Below are 25,980 nucleotides of genomic sequence, written 5' to 3' on the forward strand. Positions count from 1 at the left end.
AATACTTTTAGTACCAGGCTGTAAACATATTTTTTCCTGCTGTAAAGTTTGCTATTTTAACATGGGGGTTAATGGGGTTGACTCTCCTTTAGAGCCTGTCTCTAGTGGCCAGTCGATGAAGTGCAGTTTAAGTCACTTCCGTGTGGGATTCACGAGAGAGAGAGCGGGAGGTTGCCACTTGGTGTGAACTCACTACTCACTTTATTTATACTGCAAAACGTCACAGAATAGTGCATGATTATGTGAATTGGGATACACTTTGTATCACGAGGAACCCAAAATATCTTGTACTAAAAAGTACTAAAAAAGTCCAATTGTGTGTGTTCACACTTGGCAGGTTTGGTTTGATTAAGACAAACTCTGGTGCGATTGCTCTGTTAGTGCGGTTCATTTGAATAAGTGTGATGTCACGGTGTCACCACCTGTATAGCTCCCTGTAGAAATATATAGAGAGGCTTTTAGATTTCCTAGTAGTTTTTAGACATAATTTCTTTTTGCATTTAGATATACATTCTAAAAGATTACTTTTTGTCAAGGTTTAGATATGTTTTGTTATATAGGTATCAGGTTTTGCATTACTATTATAAACAAACATTAACATTTTGTAAGAAAGGGAACATATGGAAAGCATTTTTGTTACTCAGTATTTGGTTGTTAATAAAAAAACAAAAATTCAAAACACTTTAGACAAACATTTTGCAGTTAAATGTTATTTTTGCACTCAAAATGTTTTTGATTAATCCCTTTCATTGCTGCAATTTTTTTTTTTTCAAACTTGCAAAGTTTGTACCACCTAAAGGTTTTCTGAGTTTTCATATTTTTTTTCATATTTCCCATTAATTTCCTATGTCTGTCATTTTTGACTGTGAAGGTACAAAGTGTTACTTTTTATTTTTGACCCTTTAACACATCCAAATATTGTCCATGATTTTTTTTGTGCTCACATAACTAATGGGACAAAAGTCACCAAGTGTCATCCCATTCAGATGAAGCAAAAATAAATACATTTCAAAACATATTTTTTTTCTGTGATGCTATTTTCTTCTAGAAACAAACTTTTTTCCATTATTTTCCTGTTATCTCTATAAAGCTGCTTTGAAACAATCTGTATTGTAAAAAGCACTATCTATCTATCTATCTATCTATCTATCTATCTATCTATCTATCTATCTATCTATCTATCTATCTATCTATCTATCTATCTATCTGACTTAACAACATGGAAAAAATGTAAATGAAAAGTGCAGAAAAATATGGCCTATAAAAAGAGTTACGTTGCCTCAGTTATTACAGTACCTGAGGACTCGCTGTGTGTTTGGGGGTGTTTGCAGTAAGGGAGAGGGCACACACAGGTCTTTATGTTTAATGTGGCCTGACAGGCGTGCAAATGTCAGTGGAATGTTCTGGAATCATCTTCTTCTATTCATCGCAGATGTCGGTTCTGCCCTATATGACCCTGTGAGGCTGGTGTGTGTGAGTGTGTGTGTGATCTCTCAGCCCTTGTTTTGTGATGGAGGTGTAAACTGTGGCCAGTGTGTCCGGAGATGACGCTGCCATGGAAACACAGTCAGTAATGATCCCTGTGATGTTTTTCTGTCTTGTCTGCAGTCCAGTCACTGCGGATTCACCGAACAGCTTGGATTTCCCACAAGGCCAATTAACAAAACAAGTAATAACTCTAATTTTCCTTGAATTCACGCTGTTTGTTTATTTGAATTATTGAGCCAGACTATTTTCTATTTGTTTATTTGTAGAGCCATCTAATGCAACCTATATCAAAACACATCCAGTATGTGCATGTGGTAATGTTAATGTGTTTGCTGACATTTCAATGAAAAGTCCACTGAAATGTCTTTTTCTGTGTGTACACATCTATCAAAGCAAGTCTTATCTAATCTTCATTAACGACAGCTAATGCATAAGCTATCATGAACTAACAAAGAATGATTTCTTACAGCATTATTAATCTAGAATAATGTTAGTCATTTTAGCACCAAAGGTTGTTTTAATGGCAAAAGAAATAAAATGAAAAACATTAAACAAACTAAACTATTAAAGCACTTGGAGAAAATCTAAAATATATTAATATGATATTTGACAGAAATTCTAAAACTTTCCTGGTGGGGAAAAAAAAAAGAAACACCCAATAATATAATTTTTTGTATAAAATCTTTTATCTAAGTTTATGTTCATTTATGAAAACAGTATTGCTCATTATTACTTTATGATTTCATGAAATTATTACTACATAAACTAATATTAATTAAGGATGGGCACAAGATTCAAAAATTAATTGGAGTAGAAAATAAACTTTATAATTAGATTTAGAAGGTAATGCAAAACCTGCCTTATGTGCACTTTACAGTATGTGCTTTTTTATTTTTATTTATTTGTGTGTTGATTACTATATCTAAAAATAAATAGCAAGTGAATTTAATAATTTGGGCTCTGTTGTTAATTGCAACCTTTAATATTATAGTAATGTGTAATTAAGGACTCCCTATATACTTTACAGCATTAGCTAAGATATATTTTTTTATCCTTTGGAAAATTTTAATTATAATAGAACTTATTTAAACACATACACATTTGTTAAAAAAAGAAGAAGCAATTTTGTGTTTAGTTTTCTCCCCCCCGCTGTACCGAACCCGTACTGTACCGTGACTTCAACACCGAGGTACGAAGCGTCATGCTTGTGTACCGTTACACCCCATGTATACACAGCTCTGGAAAAAATGAAGAGACCACTGCACATTTGACTGTGTCTGTTGAATCCCAACACAGGCACACATGCTGATTAGGTGATCACCTGATCCAAATCTTATTTAATGAGGAGAAGTATAAAAACCTCTGCTGTGGTCATCACTATAGGACCAGCTGGATGGCAAAAACAGTGCTATAGTACCTCAAAAGTACTTGGAATCCAAAAATAACTATTGACCACGCCAAAAGAGTTGAAAAGGAAAGATTTGAGTGAGGAAAAGAAGGGTTCAGTTCTGGCTTTACTGGCAGAGGGATACAGTGAGCGTCGGGTTGCTTCCATACTTAAAATTTCAAAGACGGCGGTTCATAAGAACAAGGTCAAGCATCCGACATTGGGGACAACACAGCTACAGACCGGCCGAGGGCGAAAACGACTCTCCACTGACCGGGGTGACCGCCAACTCATTCGAATGTCACTAAACAACCGTAGGATGAAATCAAGTGACCTACAAAACGAATGGCAAACGGCAGCTGGGGTGAAGTGCATGGCGAGGATGGTTCAAAACATTTCTCAAAGCAAAGAAGAGCCAGGCTGAGGTTTGCAAAAGACCATAAGGATTGGACTGGAGTAAGGTCATCTTCTCTGATGAGTCCAGTTTTCAGCTTTGTCCAACACCTGGTCGTCTAATGGTTAGACAGAGACCTGGAGAGGCCTACAAGCCACAGTGTCTCACACCCACTGTGAAATTTGGTGGAGGATCGGTGATGATCTGGGGGTGCTTCAGCAAGGCTGGAATCCGGCAGATTTGTCTTTGTGAAGGACGCATGAATCAAGCCACGTACGAGGTTGTCCTGGAAGAACACTTGCTTCCTTCTGCTCTGACAATGTTCCCCAACTCTGAGGATTGGTTCTTCCAGCAGGACAATGCTCCATGCCACACAGCCTGGTCAAGGTGTGGATGGAGGAGCACCAGATCAAGACCCTGTCATGGCCAGCCCAATCTCCAGACCTGAACCCCATTGAAAACCTCTGGAATGTGATCAAGAGGAAGATGGATGGCCATAAGCCATCAGACAAAGCCGAGCTGCTTGAGTTTCTGCACCAGGAGTGGCGTAAAGTCACCCAACGTCAGTGTGAAAGACTGCTGGAGAGCATGCCAAGACGCATGAAAGCTGTGATTGAAAATTAGGGTTATTCCACCAAATATTGATTTCTGAACTTTTATTGAGTTAAAACATTAGTATTGTGTTGTTTAAAAAGGAATATGAACTTATTTCCTTTCCATTATTCGAGGTCTGAAAACACTGCATCTTTTTTTGTTATTTTGACCAGTTGTCGTTTTCTGCAAATAAATGATCTAAATGACAATATTTTTATTTGGAATTTGGGAGAAAAGTTGTCAGTAGTTTATAGAATAAAACAAAAATGTTAATTTTACCCAAACACATACCTATAAATAGTAAAACCAGAGAAACTGATAATTTTGCAGTGGTCTCTTAAGTTTTTTTCCAGAGCTGTGTATATATAGACCAGTACAACTAAAGCCGGTGCACACTGTGCGATTTATAATAGTCCTTTACGACTGTTGCTTGTCAGACTGTATGACCATGATCCTCGCTGTAAGCTGTGTCACACTGTAGGATCTCAGCTGTCATTAGTGTCAGACTGTACGACAGAAAAGTTGTTTTACATCATCAATCAATGACACGCACGTTCACAGTGAGCTTCATTACACGCGGGATTGAAACGGTGGCTACAAAGAAATCTCTAATGTTACTTTTGGTCACGGCTTGTCTTGAAAAAGACACTTTGACGGTGGTCGTAGGAGAAGTCACTGCAGGACTGAGTCAAATCTTGTTTGCGCAACGGTCATTAATCGGCTGTCGGTCAACATGTCAAGTCAAGTCAAGTTTATTTATATAGCGCTTTTCACAATACAGATTGTATCAAAGCAGCTTCACAGTATTAAATTAAAACAATACAACAAGGTTTGTTTCTAGTGAGATTTATTGATTGATAAAATTAAATTAAATATTCCCAAAATATCCCCAACTGAGCAAGCCAAAGGCAACAGTGGCAAGGAACCGAAAAAACTCCATCAAGTGACCTAATGGTGTCCTAAAACTCCATCAGGTGACCTAATGGTGTCCTAAAACTCCATCAGGTGACCTAATGGTGTCCTAAAACTCCATCAAGTGACCTAATGGTGTCCTAAAACTCCATCAAGTGACCTAATGGTGTCCTAAAACTCCATCAAGTGACCTAATGGTGTCCTAAAACTCCATCAGGTGACCTAATGGAGAAAAAAAAAAAAAACCTTGGGAGAACCCAGGCTCATGTCAAACTAACGATCAAATATTTCAGATTTTAGCCCAGGATCAGAGGAATCTTTTAGGCCAAATCGCGGCCAAAATCACACAGTGTGAACCCGGCTTAAGTAGGACATTTGATTTAATATTCAACAATATTATTGCTCTGTCTGCATTGACACTAGGGCTGTCAAAATTGCTCAAAAATGACGTTCGAATATTCCCTCTAAAAAACACACGAATATTCGAACTATTCGAACATCTGGTTGCGCATTTTGTCAATGACGCGCATTACGTCAATAACAGGACAAATTAATACAAAGAGACATAACTACTTGTATACGTAGTAAATTTAAGTTTAAACATATTTGACAATGTATTACCAACACAAAACCAAGTAAATAAACTAATGGCCAAGACGCAGACCTCACTCTCGCTCACTCGCAGGCACTCTCTCTCTCTCTCGCCCTCACGCTCTCTCTGCTCATAACGGTTTAAATTAACAACAACAATAAGCACATGTTGAGTGCTGATCAAGAGTTTTGTGCAAGCAATTTAAGGTCGCGACTCTTGTCCCAAATATAGCAGGCTTTATTCAGTGATTGAAACAAATTTATTAACATTAATTGAAGTTTTACAGTATAGAACCGACATTGAACGCTCCGAGCGAGCTGTGCTGTGGTAAACATGGAACTTTTCTGTTTAACGTTAAATAAGATGAGGCACACAATTCCGAGAAATGTGACAAAGAAATTTTACCCTGAGGTTCATAAAAAATAAAGTGCTATTAAAAAAGAAAAAGCCTACTTACATTCTTGGTGCTTGTATTAAAAAAATGAAAAACTGACTGCAATTTATTCCATTGTCTTTTTAGTGCACTGTCAACTTTCAGCAGTGACGCTGTGCTAGACAGTGCGACTCGTGTGACCTGTCCCTCAGACAGCGCGCGCGCCCACTCGCAAAGCAGACAGCCGCGCCTCTGCTTCCGCGGGCGTGTTTTTCCATATTCGAAATTCACATTCGAATATTAATTTTCACGTTCGAATTCCTGTTTTTTAAAACTATTCGAATATATATTCGAATTTAGAATATTCGTTGACAGCCCTAATTGACACCATTATATGAGAACTGAACTGAGCTGGACGATGACATCACGGTTTTCTCCAGAGCGGCTGTATATATATATATATATATATATATATATAAATGAACTAAACTAATAACTTTTTACAACAAAAATGAAGCATCACTGAACTTACTAAAGCTGGACTGTGACGCTATTGTCTTCTAGAAACAAGCTTTGTTGCATTATTTTCCTGTTATCTCTGTAAAGCTGCTTTGAAACACTCTGTATTGTAAAAAGCGCTATATAAATAAAGGTGACTTGACTTTCAATTATATATTAGCAGCTTATTTTTAAAATAAATGATTTTGCACAGAATTACTGAGTGGTGGATGTGTGAAACACAATTTCGTTTTCATGTAGACCATAACAATGCCAAATAAAGGAACGTGAATCTGAAACGTTCAGCCGTATGCCGTCACCGATGAGACTCAAAAGCACATGATGTACCTCGGGTTCATGACCAGCCTGCGGAAGAAGTACGTCCAGGTGATGTAATCCATGGCGTCTTGCTTTGAGGCGACTGTTCCTGCTGCGATTTCTGCATTCAAGTGGTCGGAGAGGACACTCAGAAGACTGAGGAGAGAGAGAAGAAGACGCCCACTTCTGTCAAATCACAGTGCTAAATAGAGCTGCACAATTAAACACAACTATTATTTTATGCGTAAATGCTGCTCCATCTGAACACCAGAGGGCTTCTCACACTCACACACACACACACACACACACACACACACACACACACACACACACACACACACACACACACACACACACACACACACACACACACGCTTTGATAAAACATGACTAATAAACACACGACTGCCTTATTCTGTGTGAGAAGCACATCATCTCACTGAAGGATGAGCTCAGCTGTCCTTATGAAGTGAGTTTGGAGTAAAAGCATGTTATTAAATGTTGTCTTTTGTTGGACAAGAGGTTCATAAATGCTTCTCATGTTTGACGCGTGTGTTGCTTTTTCCAATGCACGTTATAAGAGACTCGAACTCAACAACATAACAAATAATCGCAGCCGTTGCAATTTCAAAATCACGATAAGCCAAATCAGTTTAAGTGCGATTTCATGGAAATTGCGATTAATCGTGCAGTCCTAGTCCTAAACCGAAACAGTGAGAGATGCATTGCTCTGTACACACCTCGACTCCACAGGGAACGGCTCGTACAAGAACTTCTTATAGAAGTCCTTCTTGATGTCATGCACAAGGATAACAGCCTTGCCCTGGTCATCGAACTGGGGCCGTCCCGCTCGACCCATCATCTGAAGAACATCTGGAATGGAAATGATAGAGATCAATGACATTGGAAAGTCTGCGGAAACCCACACACACACAGATGTAAAAACAGATGTTACCTGTTATGGGGTAATCCACGTAGCGGTGGGTCTTCCCGTCGTAGTATTCTGTGCCCTTCACGATCACCAGGTGTGCGGGGAAGTTAACGCCCCACGCTAGTGTGCTCGTCGCTATCAACACCTTACACAGGACACACAGGGACACGGGTGGGTGAAGTCGGGGTATTTCAACAAATCACTAGTGTGTTTGTAGGCCTGACATGCTGTTTTACTGTTTCTTATATAATCAGGGTTTGAAATTAACTTTTTCACTCACCGGCCAATTTGGCTACTCAATTTTTAAGTTACATTCAGAACTTCTACTTGCCAAAAAGAAAAAGTATATATATTTGGATTTCATAAATTAATTTCTTATTCAAACAAAATCCTGTCATCCAGCCGTCTCCTCCCTTCCTCTTTCATCCTCATCACCAAAATGTGTTTTAGATGGACAGATCAATACAGCACAAAAGATTTAGGATGTTGGAAAATAACAATGTCTGTTAACCAAATGCTTTTTAATCTTCGCTTTTGCTTCAATGCAAATGAACAAGCGTGCCGTTATGTGTTGCGAAGTGACGTGTGTGATCAAGTAAGCCAGATGTGAGCAGATTCTGCGCAATACGCTGTATTTTATATATCATGAAGACTCACGAGTTGAGGATTTGTGCTAAATCTGCGCAGATTTTACTTACACAAACTTCCCCAGCAAAGAGAGTAAACATAATAAGTAACAAATTGGCTATTGATTTGACAGCGTCACAGACGATTTTTACCCGGATTTGGCGAGTGTTCATTTCAAACCCTGCATATAATATATGCATATAAATAATTTTTGGGAAGAGCTGAAAATGTCCCCACTCCCAGAAGATAACACTGACATAGTTACTGTGAGAAATCAGAGCTGTTTCAGTGATGTCAACTCTGTTCACGCTTGATATTAGCATCACAAGTCGTCATGCGAGACAGCCTGTCGTTTACACCGGGTGATAAAGTGTCTTCCTGTGAGCACTCGTGATCAGATTTCAGTATCGTTGGGAAAGTTAGGGACAGTACGACTTTTGTATTTTTGAAAGAAATTAATACTTTAATTCAATAATTTAATTCAATTCAGAAGAAATGCAGAGTATTACCATGTTAGGAGCACTCCCATCTTTAAATATTTGTAGAAAACTTTAGAGTCCTACCTGAAGGAATCGTGTATGTTTTACGTAATTTTCATATGATTGCTGGAAAAGACTTGAATTATATTTCTGGCTTTGTAATCTAAATTAAAATAATAAAAAATAAAATAAAACAACATTTTTTGTGCTGCCATTTTGGCCAGGACTCCCTGGTAGAAGACATTTATATCCCAATGGGATTATTCCTGGTAAAATAGCAGATGAATATAGAAGTGACACTAAACACTTGTATCAGGGTCTCTGCAGAGTGTTTCAAATCATATTTAAGACTTTTTAAGACCAGAGCAAAGAAAGATTTATATTGTATGTCCATACAGAACAAACCAATACAAATTCAAAATAAATAATGCATCTTAAAGTTTTATTACATTCAACTGTGAAATAGCATGACTGCAAGTCTTAAATTCTCAATAAATGTTTTATTCAATATATACATATGTATTGAAATTTGTTTACGTACTAGCTGCAATCAAATGAGAGGGTGACAGATATTGAATTTTGCTGATATAATCATAATGTGCTTAAAGTAAGGCAACTGTGCTGACACTAAAATCTATCACTGTGTAAAATAATTATTCTTTCCTTCCTGTGACAGAGAAGCCCATCATCGCCTTTTGATGATAATTAATCACATAATTGCGATTCCTGTTATTCCGTCCCCAAATTTAAAAACTTGTACGTTTTGTTATACAATTTAAGATATTTAAGACGTTCTATGACCTTAATTTTGATCAAACTGAATGTAAGACATTTAGAGATTTTTAAGCACTCTCTTCTAACAACATTAAAGCTATCTATTTCAGATAAATGCTGTTCTTTTTAACTTTATGTTCCTCAAAGAATCCTGAAAAAATAAATAAATAAATTGACCAGCACAACTGTTTTCAACACAGATAATAATCAGATTTTTTTTTTTTGAGCAACTCATCATATCAGAGTAATTTCTGAAGGATCATGTGACACTGAAGACTGGAGTAATGATGCTGAAAATCCAGCTTTGATCACAGGAATAAATGATAGTTTACAATATATTCACACAGAAAACAGCTGTTTTAAATTGTAATAATATTTCACAATATTATTGATTTTACTGTATTTTTGATCAACTAAATGCAGCGTTGGTGAGCAGAAGAGACTTCCATCAAACATACCTGTGAAATGTCTGCATAAACTGAACTTCAGAAGTGTTTCCCATGCTAAACTGTTCTGCACCGCTACTATATTGATGTGTGAAATATCACATTTGCATTATATCAACATAACCATTAATGTTTTTACAGCCAAGCCACTGAAGACAGAAACCCATGAGAACAGCAAGAAGAACGTTTCATTTGGATTTGTTCCAATGAATGGATTCATCCCTCATGAGGTGCTCCATCAGGAAATGCATGATGCTTATATAATGGCTCAGCTGACGGGTATTTACCCAAACATAGTTCCTACGTTCGATTTATTCCAAAGCATGTTGGGAATGAGTGTGGAAACGGTTGATCTGTTGGTCTCACCTGGATCTTACAGTTGACGAAGAGCTCTTCCACGGTCTTCCTATCCCGCTCGTGAAGTCCTGCGTGATGCATCCCGATCCCGAACGCCAGCGTCAGCTTCAGGTTTGAGTCTCTTGCAGTGGAAATGATATCGGTCATCTAACAAAACACACACATTTGATGAGTTTTGGTTCCTTGCCACTGTCGCCTTTTTCGCCTTTGTTGCCATTGGCTTTTGGCTTGGTTAGTTGGGGACATTTAATTTAATATTCAACAATATTATTGATCTGTCTGCATTGACACCATGATATGAGAACTGAACTGAGCTGGACGGTGACATCACGGTTTTCTCCAGAGCGACTTTATAGATAAATTAACTAAATTAATAACTTTTTACAACTAAAATAAAGGATCACTGAACTAACTTAAGCTGGACTGTGACGCTATTGTCTTCTAGAAACAAACTTTGTTGTATTATTTTCCTGTTATCTCTGTAAAGCTGCTTTGAAACACTCTGTATTGTAAAAAGTGCAATAGGTCACACTTTATTTTAAGGTGTCATTGTTACAGTGTAATTATATATTTAAATACTGAGTAATATTAAGCAACTACATGTTCTTACTATAGGGTTAGTTGCATGTAATTATGCATAATTTACTGTTATTACTATGGTAAGTACATGTGACATATGTAACAAGGACACTGTAAAATAAAGTGTTACTATGCTAAATGAATAAAGGTGACTTGACTTGACAAACATCGGCACTGTGCACTTTATTCATAGAGAAACGAACACCGGAGAGATGGAGCTGTTAGGACAGGGAACAGTGGGAACACACGGAGAAGTGAGGAAGTGCTGCTGGCTGTCAGTCACACCGCAGGAGCTCGAGCCGTTACACGCTTCAGTGCAGTGAAACAGCGGGACGCCCCGTATATCACTGGAGCACACACACACACTCGCAGCACACGCACGCGCATGAGGCTCACAGGCCGTCTGAAGATGAATGCTGGTGTATTTACATTCTCTCAACATTGTTCCAAAGCCGTATGCAGTTTTCCCCCCATGGCACACAGAAAGAGAAATCTTCAAAGAATCTTAACAAGCTCTTTTCCACACAATAGCAGTTCTACACACACGCACACACACACGCACACACACGCATGCACGTTGGGTTTTCATGTTTTATGGGGACTCTCTATAGACGTAATACTGTTTATACTGTATGTCTCTCCTCTTACACAAATAATTAAACCTACCCATAACAGAACATTTTCTGTGTTTTTACATTTTCAAAAAACACAATTTTGTATGATTTAAAGCTGTTTTTCTCAAGTTTGTTTCTTAACTACATGTACTTACTATAGGGTTAGGGTGGGATTAGGGTTTGGTTGATAGTTAGTTGCATGTAATTATGCATAATTTACTGTTATTACTATGGTAAGTACATGTAACGTAACAAGGACACTGTAAAATAAAGTGTTACTGAAATTTTTCACTTTTTGCGAAGTCACGCGTTACTGGTTAATGCACACTATAACCTATTTAATTTGTGCGTCACTGCCATTTTACTATGAAGAAAACAAGAGTATAGATGAATTAATTAACATGAATTAATAAAGATCAATTTGCTCCAAACTGGGTTTTGGTCAGGGCACTAAAGGCTCTCTCTAATATCCCGTCCTGATGTCCGCTTTAACGCATGCTCCGCGTGAATCCAGCTTTATTCGTTCGTCATTAGGGCTGGGCAATACGACAACATTATTGTATATCGATGATGTCTGGCAAGTATCGCGATGTCATAACAGTCTGTTTCCAGACGATAATTGTCAGGAAATATGACAAATAGGCCTATATTTCACATAGCCCTAGTTAGACACATTTATTTACATGCAATAGCATGAATGAGATATTTTCTATAGGCTAGTAGTTAGTAGGGTTTGGAATAGAGGGTTTTGATAGCATTCTTTTAGAGCAAGACACACACATCCAAAGCGTCCTCTCACATACAGTAGTGCACGGACAAACACACACACAATTATGGCATAATATCCCCGTAAACGCAGTCGGTTTTGTCTTAAACGGTTGAGAATGCCTATTGAATCAGTGCATTGACAGCCTATACTCGCTGCCACCATTAATGCTGATCAAAGAATAAAAGAAAAAGAAAATCACTCACTGAACTTTTCTAACTTTAACTGGCCTAATTTTATTTGCCTGTTGTTGGGCGCCGACCACTCTAACGGCAACATGAGTCTGTGTGTGCGCCTTTGAGATGCGTTCCCTGTCAAACATCATTTATCCTTCACTCAAGAAAATAAGTTGTTGAACGAACTTGATTAAATTACGGAAAACTTTTCCATGAAAATGAATGACATTTTTCCAACCCAATCTAATTTGTTTGAAATGATTTATTGTAATCTTGTTGTATGAACTTAAATTCATTTAGTCATTCCTGCTTAATAAAGTTTTGTCAGGTTGACTACGTTTAATTTTTGCCCTGCCTAAAATCGCCAACATTATAATTTTAGCTAATTTGACTCTACAGTTATTTCCAATGATAGAAGCTACTAGTGTTCAATTTAATTAAAACCACTTTTTACAGAGTAATATTGAATATTACTTATGCAGGTCTGCGAATGAGGCTTTAATGCATGTATAGTGTATACTGAGTGCCCACAGCCCACTAAACACAGTCGCCACTCTTCTGCATAATGGTAACCACAAAATTCAAAAAACATTACAGAAAGTCCTCTAAGTTTCTAACATAACTGAATATTAAACACTAACATTAACTAACAAAATCTTTCCATTTACAGAAAAACACATAAAATAACACTTTAATCCCTAAATTTACTCTCCTAATGCAGTCCCTTGCAAAGCATGCTGGGAACTACAGATCCACTGCCCAGTTAGTTGTCAACAAAAATGATTCATGTAGTTTTCACACAAATTAATTAAGTAAACTTCAGTTTTAAATATATTAGGTTAATTGAACACATTTAAATTAAGTTATGACAAAATATTAAACAATCGTGTTACTTTTGCTTATTTTAATTCATTAAATTTAACAAGAGGGAAAAATTATTTTTTTTAGTGTTCATTTTGTACAATATTTTTTCTGGATTTCTTGATCGTTATATGATTTTTTATTATTTTTTTATTAATGTTGCAATTCATTTTTATACAATTTATTTCGTTCAGCAGACGAAAAAATTCCTGTTAATTCAGAATAGCAGAAAATCTCCAATTTAAAAAAAAAAAGGCCTAGGCTATATTTTATTTTGGTTTGCAGTCTTCACAGAACATGTGTTCAAGAAAACACACTGTTGATGTATTTCCGCTCTCTGTAACACAAGAGTGTGTGTGTGTGTCATGCGTACACTATTAAAGAAATTATCACTTCCGTAAGGCTGCAATTTTTATGTGATTACTTTGTGATTGGGATGAGAAAACCATTCCCTTTTCCCCCTGAATAGCTCTCTAATCGAGTGCTTTGAAAATATTAGCACACATCTGTGACGACGAGCAGAAAAAAGCTGTTTGTCCACATCTTGAAATGATCTGAAGGCATGCAGTGGAACGGAAAGAGGAATTTAATGAGAGATGACACAGGCTTTTGCACCAGAAGCCGTACTGTAATCACAGATAAAGAGATACTGAGGAAGAGCGAACACACGACACGAGAGAATCACAACAGTAGCGAAGCAGAAGAACTGAGGAATGCTGCAGATCGCAAACGAGATCTTTGATGCCAAAGCTATCGTGAATAATCTATGAGAAACATCTGCATGTCTGAACAATACAGTTTTCTCAGAACTGACCTTTTTACAATGACTTTTCTATTCAGATGTGTGGCGGTCATTTGAAAATCACATTAATTATCAACATGAGTGCTTCACAACCACAAATCGTCATTATAATGTTTTATTTTATATTCAAAAATACAATATACAGTGAGGAAAATAAGTATTTGAACACGCTGCTATTTTGCAAGTTCTCCCACTTGGAAATCATGGAGGGGTCTGAAATTGTCATCGTAGGTGCATGTCCACTGTGAGAGACATAATCTAAAAAAAAAAAAATCCAGAAATCACAATATATGATTTTTTTAACTATTTATTTGTATGATACAGCTGCAAATAAATATTTGAACACCTGTCTATCAGCTAGAATTCTGACCCTCAAAGACCTGTTAGTCTGCCTTTAAAATGTCCACCTCCACTCCATTTATTATCCTAAATTAGATGCACCTGTTTGAGGTCGTTAGCTGCATAAAGACACCTGTCCACCCCATACAATCAGTAAGAATCCAACTACTAACATGGCCAAGACCAAAGAGCTGTCCAAAGACACTAGAGACAAAATTGTACACCTCCACAAGGCTGGAAAGGGCTACGGGGAAATTGCCAAGCAGCTTGGTGAAAAAAGGTCCACTGTTGGAGCAATCATTAGAAAATGGAAGAAGCTAAACATGACTGTCAATCTCCCTCGGACTGGGACTCCATGCAAGATCTCACCTCGTGGGGTCTCAATGATCCTAAGAAAGGTGAGAAATCAGCCCAGAACTACACGGGAGGAGCTGGTCAATGACCTGAAAAGAGCTGGGACCACCGTTTCCAAGGTTACTGTTGGTAATACACTAAGACGTCATGGTTTGAAATCATGCATGGCACGGAAGGTTCCCCTGCTTAAACCAGCACATGTCAAGGCCCGTCTTAACCCTCTGGGGTCTAAGGTGTTTTTGGGGTCCTTGAGATGTTCTGACATGCCCTGACATTTGTGCTTTTTTCAGTTGCTTATAAACATATTAATGGCAAAAAAATTTTTTTACACACTATTTAGCACAAACAGGGCTACCAGAATATGTGAGCAACAAGAATGTACATGTCTGCATTTTTGAGAGAATAACGTTTATGCATGGTTATTGAAAAAACTAAAAACTAAAGTTTCTGAAATAAGGCCATACAACACATTCTAAATATGTGCCAATAAAACTTTTGTCTAATGGATGTCATCACCTAGTGTTTTTTCTTCAAAATGATGTGAAAATCACCCTGCCTTATCATTCACATAACACAATACATTGATTTGAATTTTGCAAAGCACTTTCTGTTTGGAAAGGCAATATGTGGAGTGGGCGTCAACGATCATGCATATTTAGTGGTTCACACCTGAGGAGACAATGGGGCCTGCATACTTAATTAGCCATTCATTCAGGTGAGTCACTGAGCCACAAGAATGCAAGAGCAACAGTTGGAAGCATCTCAATTCTTTTTTATTTTTCCACATATTGTGCTTGCAATTTGGCCTATAATATCCAAGGAAAACATGTCTAGTAATTGTGCAGTTAATTCTCATACTGTATTTTCAGTTTTGGAATATTTATCCTCTCCCCAAATTTGTCACTAATAAAACACAATAAAAATTATTTAAAGAAAAGGCTTATATTTACCTTTTAATAGTTTGTTTACATCTACCTTGTAAATATATTTTTTTATTAAAAAGGTTACAATTACAACAACAATTCAAGTGTAATCTTTCTTTGTATAAACTAAAGTATACATTTTATCATACATATTTCAAAGTTAAGGATTTGATTGATTATTTGATTACTTTATTTTTGACAAAACATACTATATTTAACATGAGCAAATATTGGCAAACAAAAGCTTATTTGAGGTGGCAGATATTTTACAGTAAAAATGTATAATCTATCCAAAACTAATCAACGAAATGTTGTCTTTCATATGTCTGTAACATAGGTCTTTCATTTTTATTATAAGAAATATAAATGTTAATTTGCAGTTTAATACGTTGCTTATACAAATACATTTTATTTCAACATATTTCAGTCGATTTTTACTCAGTATAGCAATACAGTTTGCTAAAACCGAAACATTCATTCACAAACAGAAACGCCTGACTGTAACATTGTTTTTATGAAATATTAGGGCATATAAATGTTAATTTTCAGTTTAATACGTTGCTTACAAATAGCCTACATTTTATTTCAACATATTTCAGTTGATTTTTACTCAACTCAGTATAGCAATACAGTTTGCTAAAACATCATCATTCATTCACACAGAGACGCAATTTAAATTTAAACTGTCTTTTTGCGAGCTGTGGTAAACAGCGCGCATCTCTGCGGCTGCCGTTCATTCATTCACAGAAACGCGATTAACTTGAGAAGGAAAAAAAAACTTACTACATTTTCGGATCCTCTCTCCTGCAATACCCGCACTCTGAGGTAGATTTTCCATTATTATTATTCCTCACAGCACTGCCAGATGGTGTAAACACGTAGGCTACAATGATTAAACTTGCGTTTTCTCAAGCTGATATGGGGGCGTTCACAGGTTTGCTTGGATTGCCTCAGTAATTTGCGTTTGAATAGCACGCGCTCTCCGTGGGCGGAGTCACATTACATTTGAATGAGCTCTAATTAGCTCGACTGGAATCGCTCTCTTTTAATAAAGATTTCACAAGATGAGAATATTTGTTTTTTATATAAATTACCTAATTTAAAAGAAGATAATTCAAGCTTCATGCCTGTGTGTCTGTATGCCTGTTTGACTGAGTATTCGCTGAGTTACAGTTCATTTTCGGACGCGTTTCAGAATGGTCTTCACTGACAGAGAGAAGGCAGAACTCGCATCACGTTTATTTTTCTTTATTTGGCAAAAAGCACAACACTTTGTTTTTATTGTGAGTATACACAAAAATAATACACATTTAACAGAATCGATTGATGTATGAAACTTGCTTGTAATATCAAAGTCAACAGAGCAAAATTAATTTCTTTTGAACTGAACTGAAAAAAAGCGAGCCTATCGCGCCTGCGCGATTGTCGACCTCAGGGGGGTTAAGTTTGCCAATGACCATTTGGATGATCCAGAGGAGTCATGGGAGAAAGTCATGTGGTCATATGAGACCAAAATATAACTTTTTGGTCATAATTCCACTAAACGTGTTTGGAGGAAGAAGAATGATGAGTACCATCCCAAGAACACCATCCCTACTGTGAAGCATGGGGGTGGTAGCATCATGCTTTGGGGGTGTTTTTCTGCACATGGGACAGGGCGACTGCACTGTATTAAGGAGAGGATGACCGGGGCCATGTATTGCGAGACTTTGGGGAACAACCTCCTTCCCTCAGTTAGAGCATTGAAGATGGGTCGAGGCTGGGTCTTCCAACATGACAATGACCCGAAGCACACAGCCAGGATAACCAAGGAGTGGCTCTGTAAGAAGCATATCAAGGTTCTGGCGTGGCCTAGCCAGTCTCCAGACCTAAACCCAATAGAGAATCTTTGGAGGGAGCTCAAACTCCGTGTTTCTCAGCGACAGCCCAGAAACCTGACTGATCTAGAGAAGATCTGTGTGGAGGAGTGGGCCAAAATCCCTCCTGCAGTGTGTGCAAACCTGGTGAAAAACTACAGGAAACGTTTGACCTCTGTAATTGCAAACAAAGGCTACTGTACCAAATATTAACATTGATTTTCTCAGGTGTTCAAATACTTATTTGCAGCTGTATCATACAAATAAATAGTTAAAAAATCATACATTGTGATTTCTGGATTTTTTTTTTTAGATTATGTCTCTCACAGTGGACATGCACCTACGATGACAATTTCAGACCCCTCCGTGATTTCTAAGTGGGAGAACTTGCAAAATAGCAGGGTGTTCAAATACTTATTTTCCTCACTGTATCTATTGTTTTATCTTTTAAAACCTACTTTTTTTTTTAAATGCTTTGCCTGAAAAGTTTGGCCGTTTTATTTATCTTTTAAATAAAAGGCACTCAGATTTAATATTTAGATAACACTTTGTAATAAGGTTGTATATGCTTATACTAATACATCACATTTTACATTTGAACATTAGTTAATGCATCATGAATTAACAATTAGGAATAGCATATTTATCAATTTAAACTAACCAAGATTAATAAATGCTTTAAAGTAGTGGTCATTGTTATTAAATGTTAAATATGTTATTAAAAAGCAATTGCATTTACTAATGTTAAACATGTTCTGTTGCTGTTTGAGCATGAAAAAGCTCTGCAAAGGCACACAGTTCTTCTCTATATCAGTGTCAGTGTTTCTGAACTCCCTGAAACGCCTCCATTGTAGTCTTGAGTTTCTTCCGGGAACGAACACGTCACAATATTCCTCATTTAAATAATTCATACGCAGAATAAAGGGGCGGGGCCTGGTTGAGTTAGTTAGTAGTATGTTAAACTGGCGGTTATGGTAAAGGGCGGGACATTTCCCAAACACACTCGAAGCACTCGACCAATCACAACACACTGATCCAGCCGACCAATCAGAGCACAGTGTGCTTTTCAGAAGGAGGAGCTTCATAGAGACAGGAACTAAACAGAGCAAAAAGATTCCAATGTAAAAGATTAATATTGTGTTTCATAAAAGATATGGTGGAATCCGGCTTGTCCCGTAGATGGTCTGCTTGCTTTAACCTCACACACACACACACACACAGCTTTAACTGTTTCCTCGCTTCTTTCCGCTTGCAAATTCCTCCATGTAAATAGTGAATCTGCCATGGTGCGAGCGCAACTGGCTTTTAAAAGGAATGAGAGATGAGACTCTGATTGGTTTATTGCATGTTATGCCCAAAACACACCCATCACTCATTAAGAGAATAGGGACGACCCTTTTAGACCATTTTTCCCATCGTTAAACTTGCAAAAGTGGACTCGGACACGCCACAAGTGATCTTTGCGCTTTAGACCAGCGCTTAGATCGTTAAAATAGGGCCCTAGAACTACAACACCCATATCCTGCTCACACAGCGCACACAACATCCTATTCCCATCCCGGATTCTCTCAGCACGGGTGGAATTTTTTTTTTTACATGCGCTACTTGTTTGAAAAACCCAGATATTATTTTTTTCTTTTTGTAAATTGAAAAAGAATTTCATTAATTTAGCCATTACTTGAAAAAGCAATCTGTTTAAGTAAAACCACTGTAGAGGATGAACTCTGACCTCTCTCTCATCCTGGTGGAGCCACTGTTTGGGGTCATCTTCTGTAGCCAGAAACGCAATGAGGTCCAGCGCCGTGAGCCGCGTCTGCCGGCGTGAGGACACAAATATGAGGACCGGTTTGGCTGGAGAATGTGTGCGAATGGCTGCAGGATAGTGGAGACAGAGAGAGTCGAAATATAAATGTATCAATCAAAATGCATGAAAAGCAATAAAAAAACAAAAAAAACCCAAAGGCTATAAAAATGCAAGATGATAAAAAAGTACTGTTTTGGTAAAAGTACAAAAGATTAATTTGTAATTGGTCTCAAGTTGCTTTTAGGCAAGTCAGTTCACCTGGTGACCTTCCATTTTAGGGGTGTAACGGCACACAAATGGTTTTGAAGCCACGATCTGGTATGTTTTGGAACAACAAAACAATTAAAATATACGAATAAGCTTTGTATTATTGCGCTCCCATTCTAATCCGCTCCGTCTATTTGACGCCAAGCGTGCCGGCACTCGTTCATCACAATCTGCAAATGAACTACTTGCATGAAATACTTGCATGAATTTGTAAAATTTACAGGCGAGTATAAACGATACGATGTAAGTTGTGCTCTGAGGGAAACCGCATCTCGAACGCATTAAACAACACACACATCTGACAGCAGGGCAAGCCATGTATGTTCATGACTCAGTTTGAAGCGCCTCATATATAAAGCACGTCTCCTGTCTCAGACTTGAATCATGCACCTATCCGGCAGCAGCTCACTTTGACTATATAGTATATCAATATAAATGATATTTTCCAATCCTACAGGGGAAACTCAGAGTTTGAAATTACATTCTGCACACAGAGTGTTAATTAAAACAACTGTATTCGTCCGGTGCACGTGTTCTGAACCAAATGACCCGCACCAACAATTTTCAGTAGGAATACGTGTACCTTTACACCCCTAGCGCTGTAAGCTTTATGCCGAACGCCACATGAACAACAGGAGAACAGGTCTCAATGCATCCACTTGTCAGAGAGTGTTATGACAGTACCAACCAATGACAATATCTATGGACTTTTAAGGTAATCAGCTAACCTATCTATTTTTATTCAGTTTAAAGATAAAAATGTTAGTGAGAAAAAAAATCAATACCAATCTGCATATGCAATGGACATCAGTTATGCTATTATCTTTGCTCGCTCCTTTTAAGGTATCTTGAGTAAAACGGCTTTATATTTGACGAAGCACATACAAAAGACCTGAACGGGAAGCGACGCGACCGGTTTTACAGAATACGGACGTTTATTGCGCATAACCCTCATTACAGAACTAAAATCTCCAAAACGGTTTGACAGGATTGTTTTTCAATAGCATATTTCAAATCAGCAATAAAATCTGACAGCAATAAAAAAATGTAAGCACAAATCATGAAAAAGGGAATTCTCAGAAGCAGAAGTCAAGATAGTTGGGTAAAATTCCTCAACAAATATAATTTTTGTGCTCCTTTTTTGTGAATTTCCAAATATATTGTAGCACAAATGAGATTCGAGGACTTTAGATACAATTTCGGTCACTCAAATGTGTCGTTTAGAACACTTGTTGAGTACATTATTGCACAATTCAATGTTTCTGCTTGACCTTTTCCCTTTAGTGAGTGTGTAATGTTACTGTAGTATTGTACCCTGGAAGACTGGTTTGTTCATGCTGGCCATCCGAGGGCAATAATGTTGCCCAGGAAAACCCTGGATGTGAACCTCCAACGGCACTGGGCGAACAGAGGGCCGGAAATTAAACAGTCCCACCTGAAATACAGACAGACAGACAGATGAGTAAGGACAGCGCCAGAAGACAATGCAAGAAAACCAGGGCCAGAAAGTGAGAAGACACAGAAAGACAGTAATAAAGAGAGAGATGGAGTGCCCAGCTGGCTGTGTGCCTGACAGAGTGGCCCATCTGGGGGTAATTACAGCCCGTCATTGTCCCCTGTCCCACAACCACGCTCTCACACAAGTGGCCCGGGCCTGGGTGCGTGTGTGCACATATTTAAAGGCCTGGATAATGGATCGGGCAGCTAGAGAGACGCCTCAGTCCAAACAGCACACGTCAGATTTATGGAGACCCCCAGCCCTTCCTTCCCCGTCTGTCTCGCAGGGTGACATTTCAGCAATAGTAAAACAACGTTTACATAACCACTGCTGTCTGCCCTGATGCTGCTGCATGCTGGGAGACGGGTGCTGGTTATTTATAGAGCCTCGCGCGCTCATGTGTGCGAACACATACACACATAAACGCAGAATGACTGAAAGGACGGCTATCTGTAATGGAAACAGGATGAAAATGATGGTGCAGTGTTTCAGATAATATCTTCTGACTTCATCCCGTATCATTATGGGGGAAAGTGAAGCATGATTACACCGAAACAAGACCCATTAATTACTTCCAACTCTAAAAAAACTTTAAAAAAAAACTCGTTTGGACGACAAGATTTCTTGCTTGATGTGAATTGCCGTGAATCATTTGCATCTCATTTCAAATCCGAGAAGAGGAAGGAGCACTGATCCTGAAAAAATATTAATTTGCCTGTATATAAAGTCTATGGATGGCCTCCAAAAGCGATTTGGATATCGCAAGTCTTGCATCAAATGTAGTAGATAGAGATGTGACGGTAGAAGGGTGTGTGTGTGAACGTTGAGATGGTTGTGTATTGCGGTGGTTTGTAACCTGTCCGATGCCCAGCCAGTCGGCTAGATCGCGAGCATTAGCCAGCGCTGTCGAGAGTCCCACCACACGGACTGATTTTGAGGTGTGCGATGAGATAAAGTTGGTTCTGGACACGATGACCTCTAGAACCGGCCCTCTGTCCTCACCTGTGAAGGCAAACACGAAACACAAAAACTGTAACAATACCATTTTTACACGCTATTATTAGAAATGATTTACTGGCTTTTTTGAAAAGCTCCTGCTCACACAACAATCATGATCTCTCAAATGTAAAGTCCTCCTGTGGTGAAAATCCAGCTTTTAATGTTGTTTATATGTCTGTGTGGTAGGGCTGTCACTTTACGTTCGAAAATCGATTGCACAATCGATCGGACCAACCAACACAAGTTTCGAAAACGAAAATAGGGAATTGATTTTAACGGTCTTTTCTCGGAACGCGTTCAGCTCGTCACGATACGCCCGCAGCGAACGCGCATCACACAGCAACTCTGACAAACACACATTATACTTCTGCATAATGTGTCTATTTTTACTACAAAAATGTGAATTCTGCCGGTATTCAGACAGTCTCATGACACAGATTCGGGCTACGGTCTACAATCGCCTACGTAGGCAACATTTGTTTGACATTTCTAACCGTAAACACAGGCATGTTGAAGACTGCAGTGATGTTTTTCATTGATGTTATGGCAGTCCACTCTGCTTATTGCTTTTCGAGAATGTTGCACTCCTGTTTGTCATTGTGCACGAAACTTCACGCCAATAAATCAACAGGAATATTGCTGACTTGTGCACGTCTCAAGCGCCCTCTTTACGTTCGTCCTAATGCCTGTTAGTTGTCCGTGGATTTGCCCATATTTGGCGTTTAAAATGGAAACGTCTTTAGACATGGAAAATCGATTTTACAATCGATTCAGTGAACACTTGTGTCTAAAAAATCGAACAGGATTTTTTCACAAAAGTGACAGCCCTGCTATGTGGTGTTTTTAATATGCTTTAAGACAAACCATGTGTAAATTCATAAGTCGACACCATTGATGAGTATTTTCTCCTTAAAACTGCAGTGAACCAAAGACAGTCTCAAAAACACACTTTGAAATCGCTGGTGTTTCTGACGTCACAAACTACCTTGTAACCAATCAGATCAACGTGTGATCGTCAACCAGTGGATCTCTGAGCTGAGTGAGTGAGTGGAGGCGGGGCTCATTTGCATATTCATAGAACCACGTATACTAAATGAGGCAAGGGTGTAGACTAGAGTTACATTCAAGCTATTTTAAGGCATGAATCTTTTTTTTTAAGGGAAAAACTTTTAAATATGTAATTTTGGTGATCAAAGATGAGTTTTAAGGGATACAATTATTGACTCCAGGTGAAAAGTGCTAATGTTTATATGTGAATTAAAGGCTATTCATGAGTTAAAGCAATCGTGTCTCTTCAGAAGACCTGGATTAAACCACTCGATTCATATGGTTAACCGTACTTTACCATGCCATTTTGAGCTAATTTGAAGTTTTGCTTGTGTGGCCAATAGCCACAATTAATAGGCACAAATAAAAGGCAATTTAGTTTAAAGTTACATGGAGCAGATTTAAAATAATATTTATGCATTTGTGTGTGTGTGTGTGTGTGTGATGGCATTTCAGTTTTTGTTTGAAACTTGAGAAACAAACATTTCACTTGTAGCGTTATAATCAACTACTACAATTGTTTGCATTGTGAGCCTAGTATTATTTTACATGTATATAAATGAATTCTTCAAATAGTGGTAGAAGAGGATGTGGTGCTGGTCCTTCAAGAGTCACTCTCAATCTGTCTGTCTATAAAGCCTTTAAAAAAACAGTGTATTCATGTATTTTACTACACTTCAGCTTGTGATTCTTATTAAGTGGGGGTCATTTTTAGGATTCTTTACCTAACCTGAGTCTCTGAGATCCTGATATCTTGCTCTTCTGGAGACTCCAGGTAGGTTGCAGTTCTGGAAAATGGTGGCGCTGGAGACTAATGGTTTCACACTTAATTCTTCACCTTAATTCCTAATTATTTTACAGTTAACGTGTCTTTTCTTCTCCACCTTTTTTTGTCTGACCCTGCTGACCCAATGAGTATTTTACTTTCCAATGGTCTTAACTGCAATTTCTAGTATTGCATCCTTCTCGTGGGGATTTAATAATTTTTTACTTTTCAGTCTGAGTTAAATCTTTTTTGGCTTATTTTATCTGTAAAGGAAAACGTGCCTAATAATTATGCACACCTGAATATAAGGCGTTTCATGAACAATTATATATCACTTATAAATGATTAAATGCAAAATGAATTGTAGTTATTAAGATGAATGTGGTTTGGAATTGGTAAAATGTGCCTGGAAAAAAATATGATCAGAAAATCAACGTGCCTAATAATTCTGTGCATACACCGCGGGTCCCCTTACATTGAAATGCCGCGACATGTTTCTACAGTGGCCCTGAACGGACAAACGCATTTCTTCACTATGTTGTTCTTCATGATAAGAAGCGAGCTAAAGTCAGCGAATACAACACTGACACAATGATGAACAAGTAACAAGAATATTCGCAATAACATTGTTTTACTGAATAATTAAGTAAACCGTAATTTTCTTAATTTATCTTAGTAAAGAAACCTCATTGTTTAACTGGCTACTCTCTGCTGTCTCAGACGACGACATCACTTCCTGTCGGCCAACCGTAACTTCTGTTGGTTGCAATTCGCAACCTCACCACTAGACGCCGCTAAAAATTACACACTGCACCTTTAAATAAATCAACTATATAAAATGCTATATAAATAAATGTGACATATCTTGACTGCTGAATTGCAGAGCTGTGCACACATATCCAGATCACTGTGATCAGATGCTTTCTGAACTGCTGTTTTCTCACCGCTGTCATTTTTGTTCACCGTGTTTATTGTTTTATTGTGAGGAAAGCGTGCAGCACATATTTACATATTCATCTAAACGTCATCAGCGTGTGCGGCGTCTGAGTGTTCAGGCATATCAAACTCATTTGATCCCGAAGTGAAGAAGGAAGAAGACTGCGTATATCAGGGCGTTTACCCAGGAGATGGATCTCGTCTATGATGAGAATCGCCACTTTCTGCACGTAGCTGCGGTTCTGCCAGCTCCGGCTCACTCCGTCCCACTTCTCTGGAGTCGTGACGATCAGGTCCGCCTGCGCTATGGCCCGCATGTCTGGAGTAACGTCACCTGTTAACTCAACCACCCTGGAGACACCGAGGATGATAATGAGCAAATAAAGGTCAGGGTATAATAACAGATACATATTTGCCAGAAGAATCTATAAACACTCTCACTTCCTCCCGAGCTTCTCTTCGATTCTGATCTTCCAGTCCTCAATCCTCTCTCGGACCAGAGCTTTGAGAGGAGCGATGTAGACCACCTGTACACACGGATACATGCCCGTTAAACCGTGTCATAGGAACTAAAACTACACCCTAACTGGGATTGGGAATCGAAAATTGAAAAAGAATTGGATGTTAATTTTTATTCCGATTCCTGTTATCGATTCCTTTGTGAGCATTTCAATATGACTTTAAACAATTCAAGCGCGAGACGACTCGCTCGCTGTTTTATGTACTGCACACACATCCAAAACATGCGCTCAGAAAATTTGACTTTAATGTGATTTTAAACCATTCAAGCGCAAGACGATGTCTTCAGGCATGTGTAACTATATTGGATCCGTGCAACTCTTAAAGTGACAGCAGCCTAATATTCCTGTTATCGTCTCTATAATAACACTATAATAACACTAATATTCCTGTTATCGTCTCTATAATAACACTATAATAACACTAATATTCCTGTTATCGTCTCTATAATAACACTATAATAACACTAATATTCCTGTTATCGTCTCTATAATAACACTATAATAACACTAATATTCCTGTTATCGTCTCTATAATAACACTATAATAACACTAATATTCCTGCTATCGTCTCTATAATAACACTAATCAAACAACAAAAGACAAAGAGAAAATTCACTGGTTCTTGACTTAACTTTTGTAACTATATTTGTAATGTACATTTTGTTATTTTTGTTATTTTACATTTGATTACAGTTTCTGTA

General features: G+C 38.0%; 1 protein-coding gene across 1 annotated transcript in view; it reads right to left on the bottom strand.

The window, feature by feature from the left end:
* Positions 1–25,980, bottom strand: part of ascc3 (activating signal cointegrator 1 complex subunit 3) — a 256,025-nt gene that overhangs the window by 35,436 nt on the left and 194,609 nt on the right. The window contains exons 26-34 of the mRNA XM_079894249.1: positions 25,199–25,284; positions 24,942–25,108; positions 21,866–22,011; positions 20,826–20,946; positions 19,170–19,312; positions 10,180–10,317; positions 7,512–7,632; positions 7,297–7,429; positions 6,587–6,712 (exon numbers count right to left, since the gene is read on the bottom strand). Coding sequence (XP_079750375.1) covers positions 6,587–6,712; positions 7,297–7,429; positions 7,512–7,632; positions 10,180–10,317; positions 19,170–19,312; positions 20,826–20,946; positions 21,866–22,011; positions 24,942–25,108; positions 25,199–25,284 — 1,181 coding nt within the window. The remainder of the gene's footprint in view (positions 1–6,586; positions 6,713–7,296; positions 7,430–7,511; positions 7,633–10,179; positions 10,318–19,169; positions 19,313–20,825; positions 20,947–21,865; positions 22,012–24,941; positions 25,109–25,198; positions 25,285–25,980) is intronic.

The sequence above is a fragment of the Squalius cephalus genome (genome assembly GCF_949319135.1).
Source record: "Squalius cephalus genome assembly, chromosome: 15".
NCBI lineage: Eukaryota > Metazoa > Chordata > Actinopteri > Cypriniformes > Leuciscidae > Squalius > Squalius cephalus.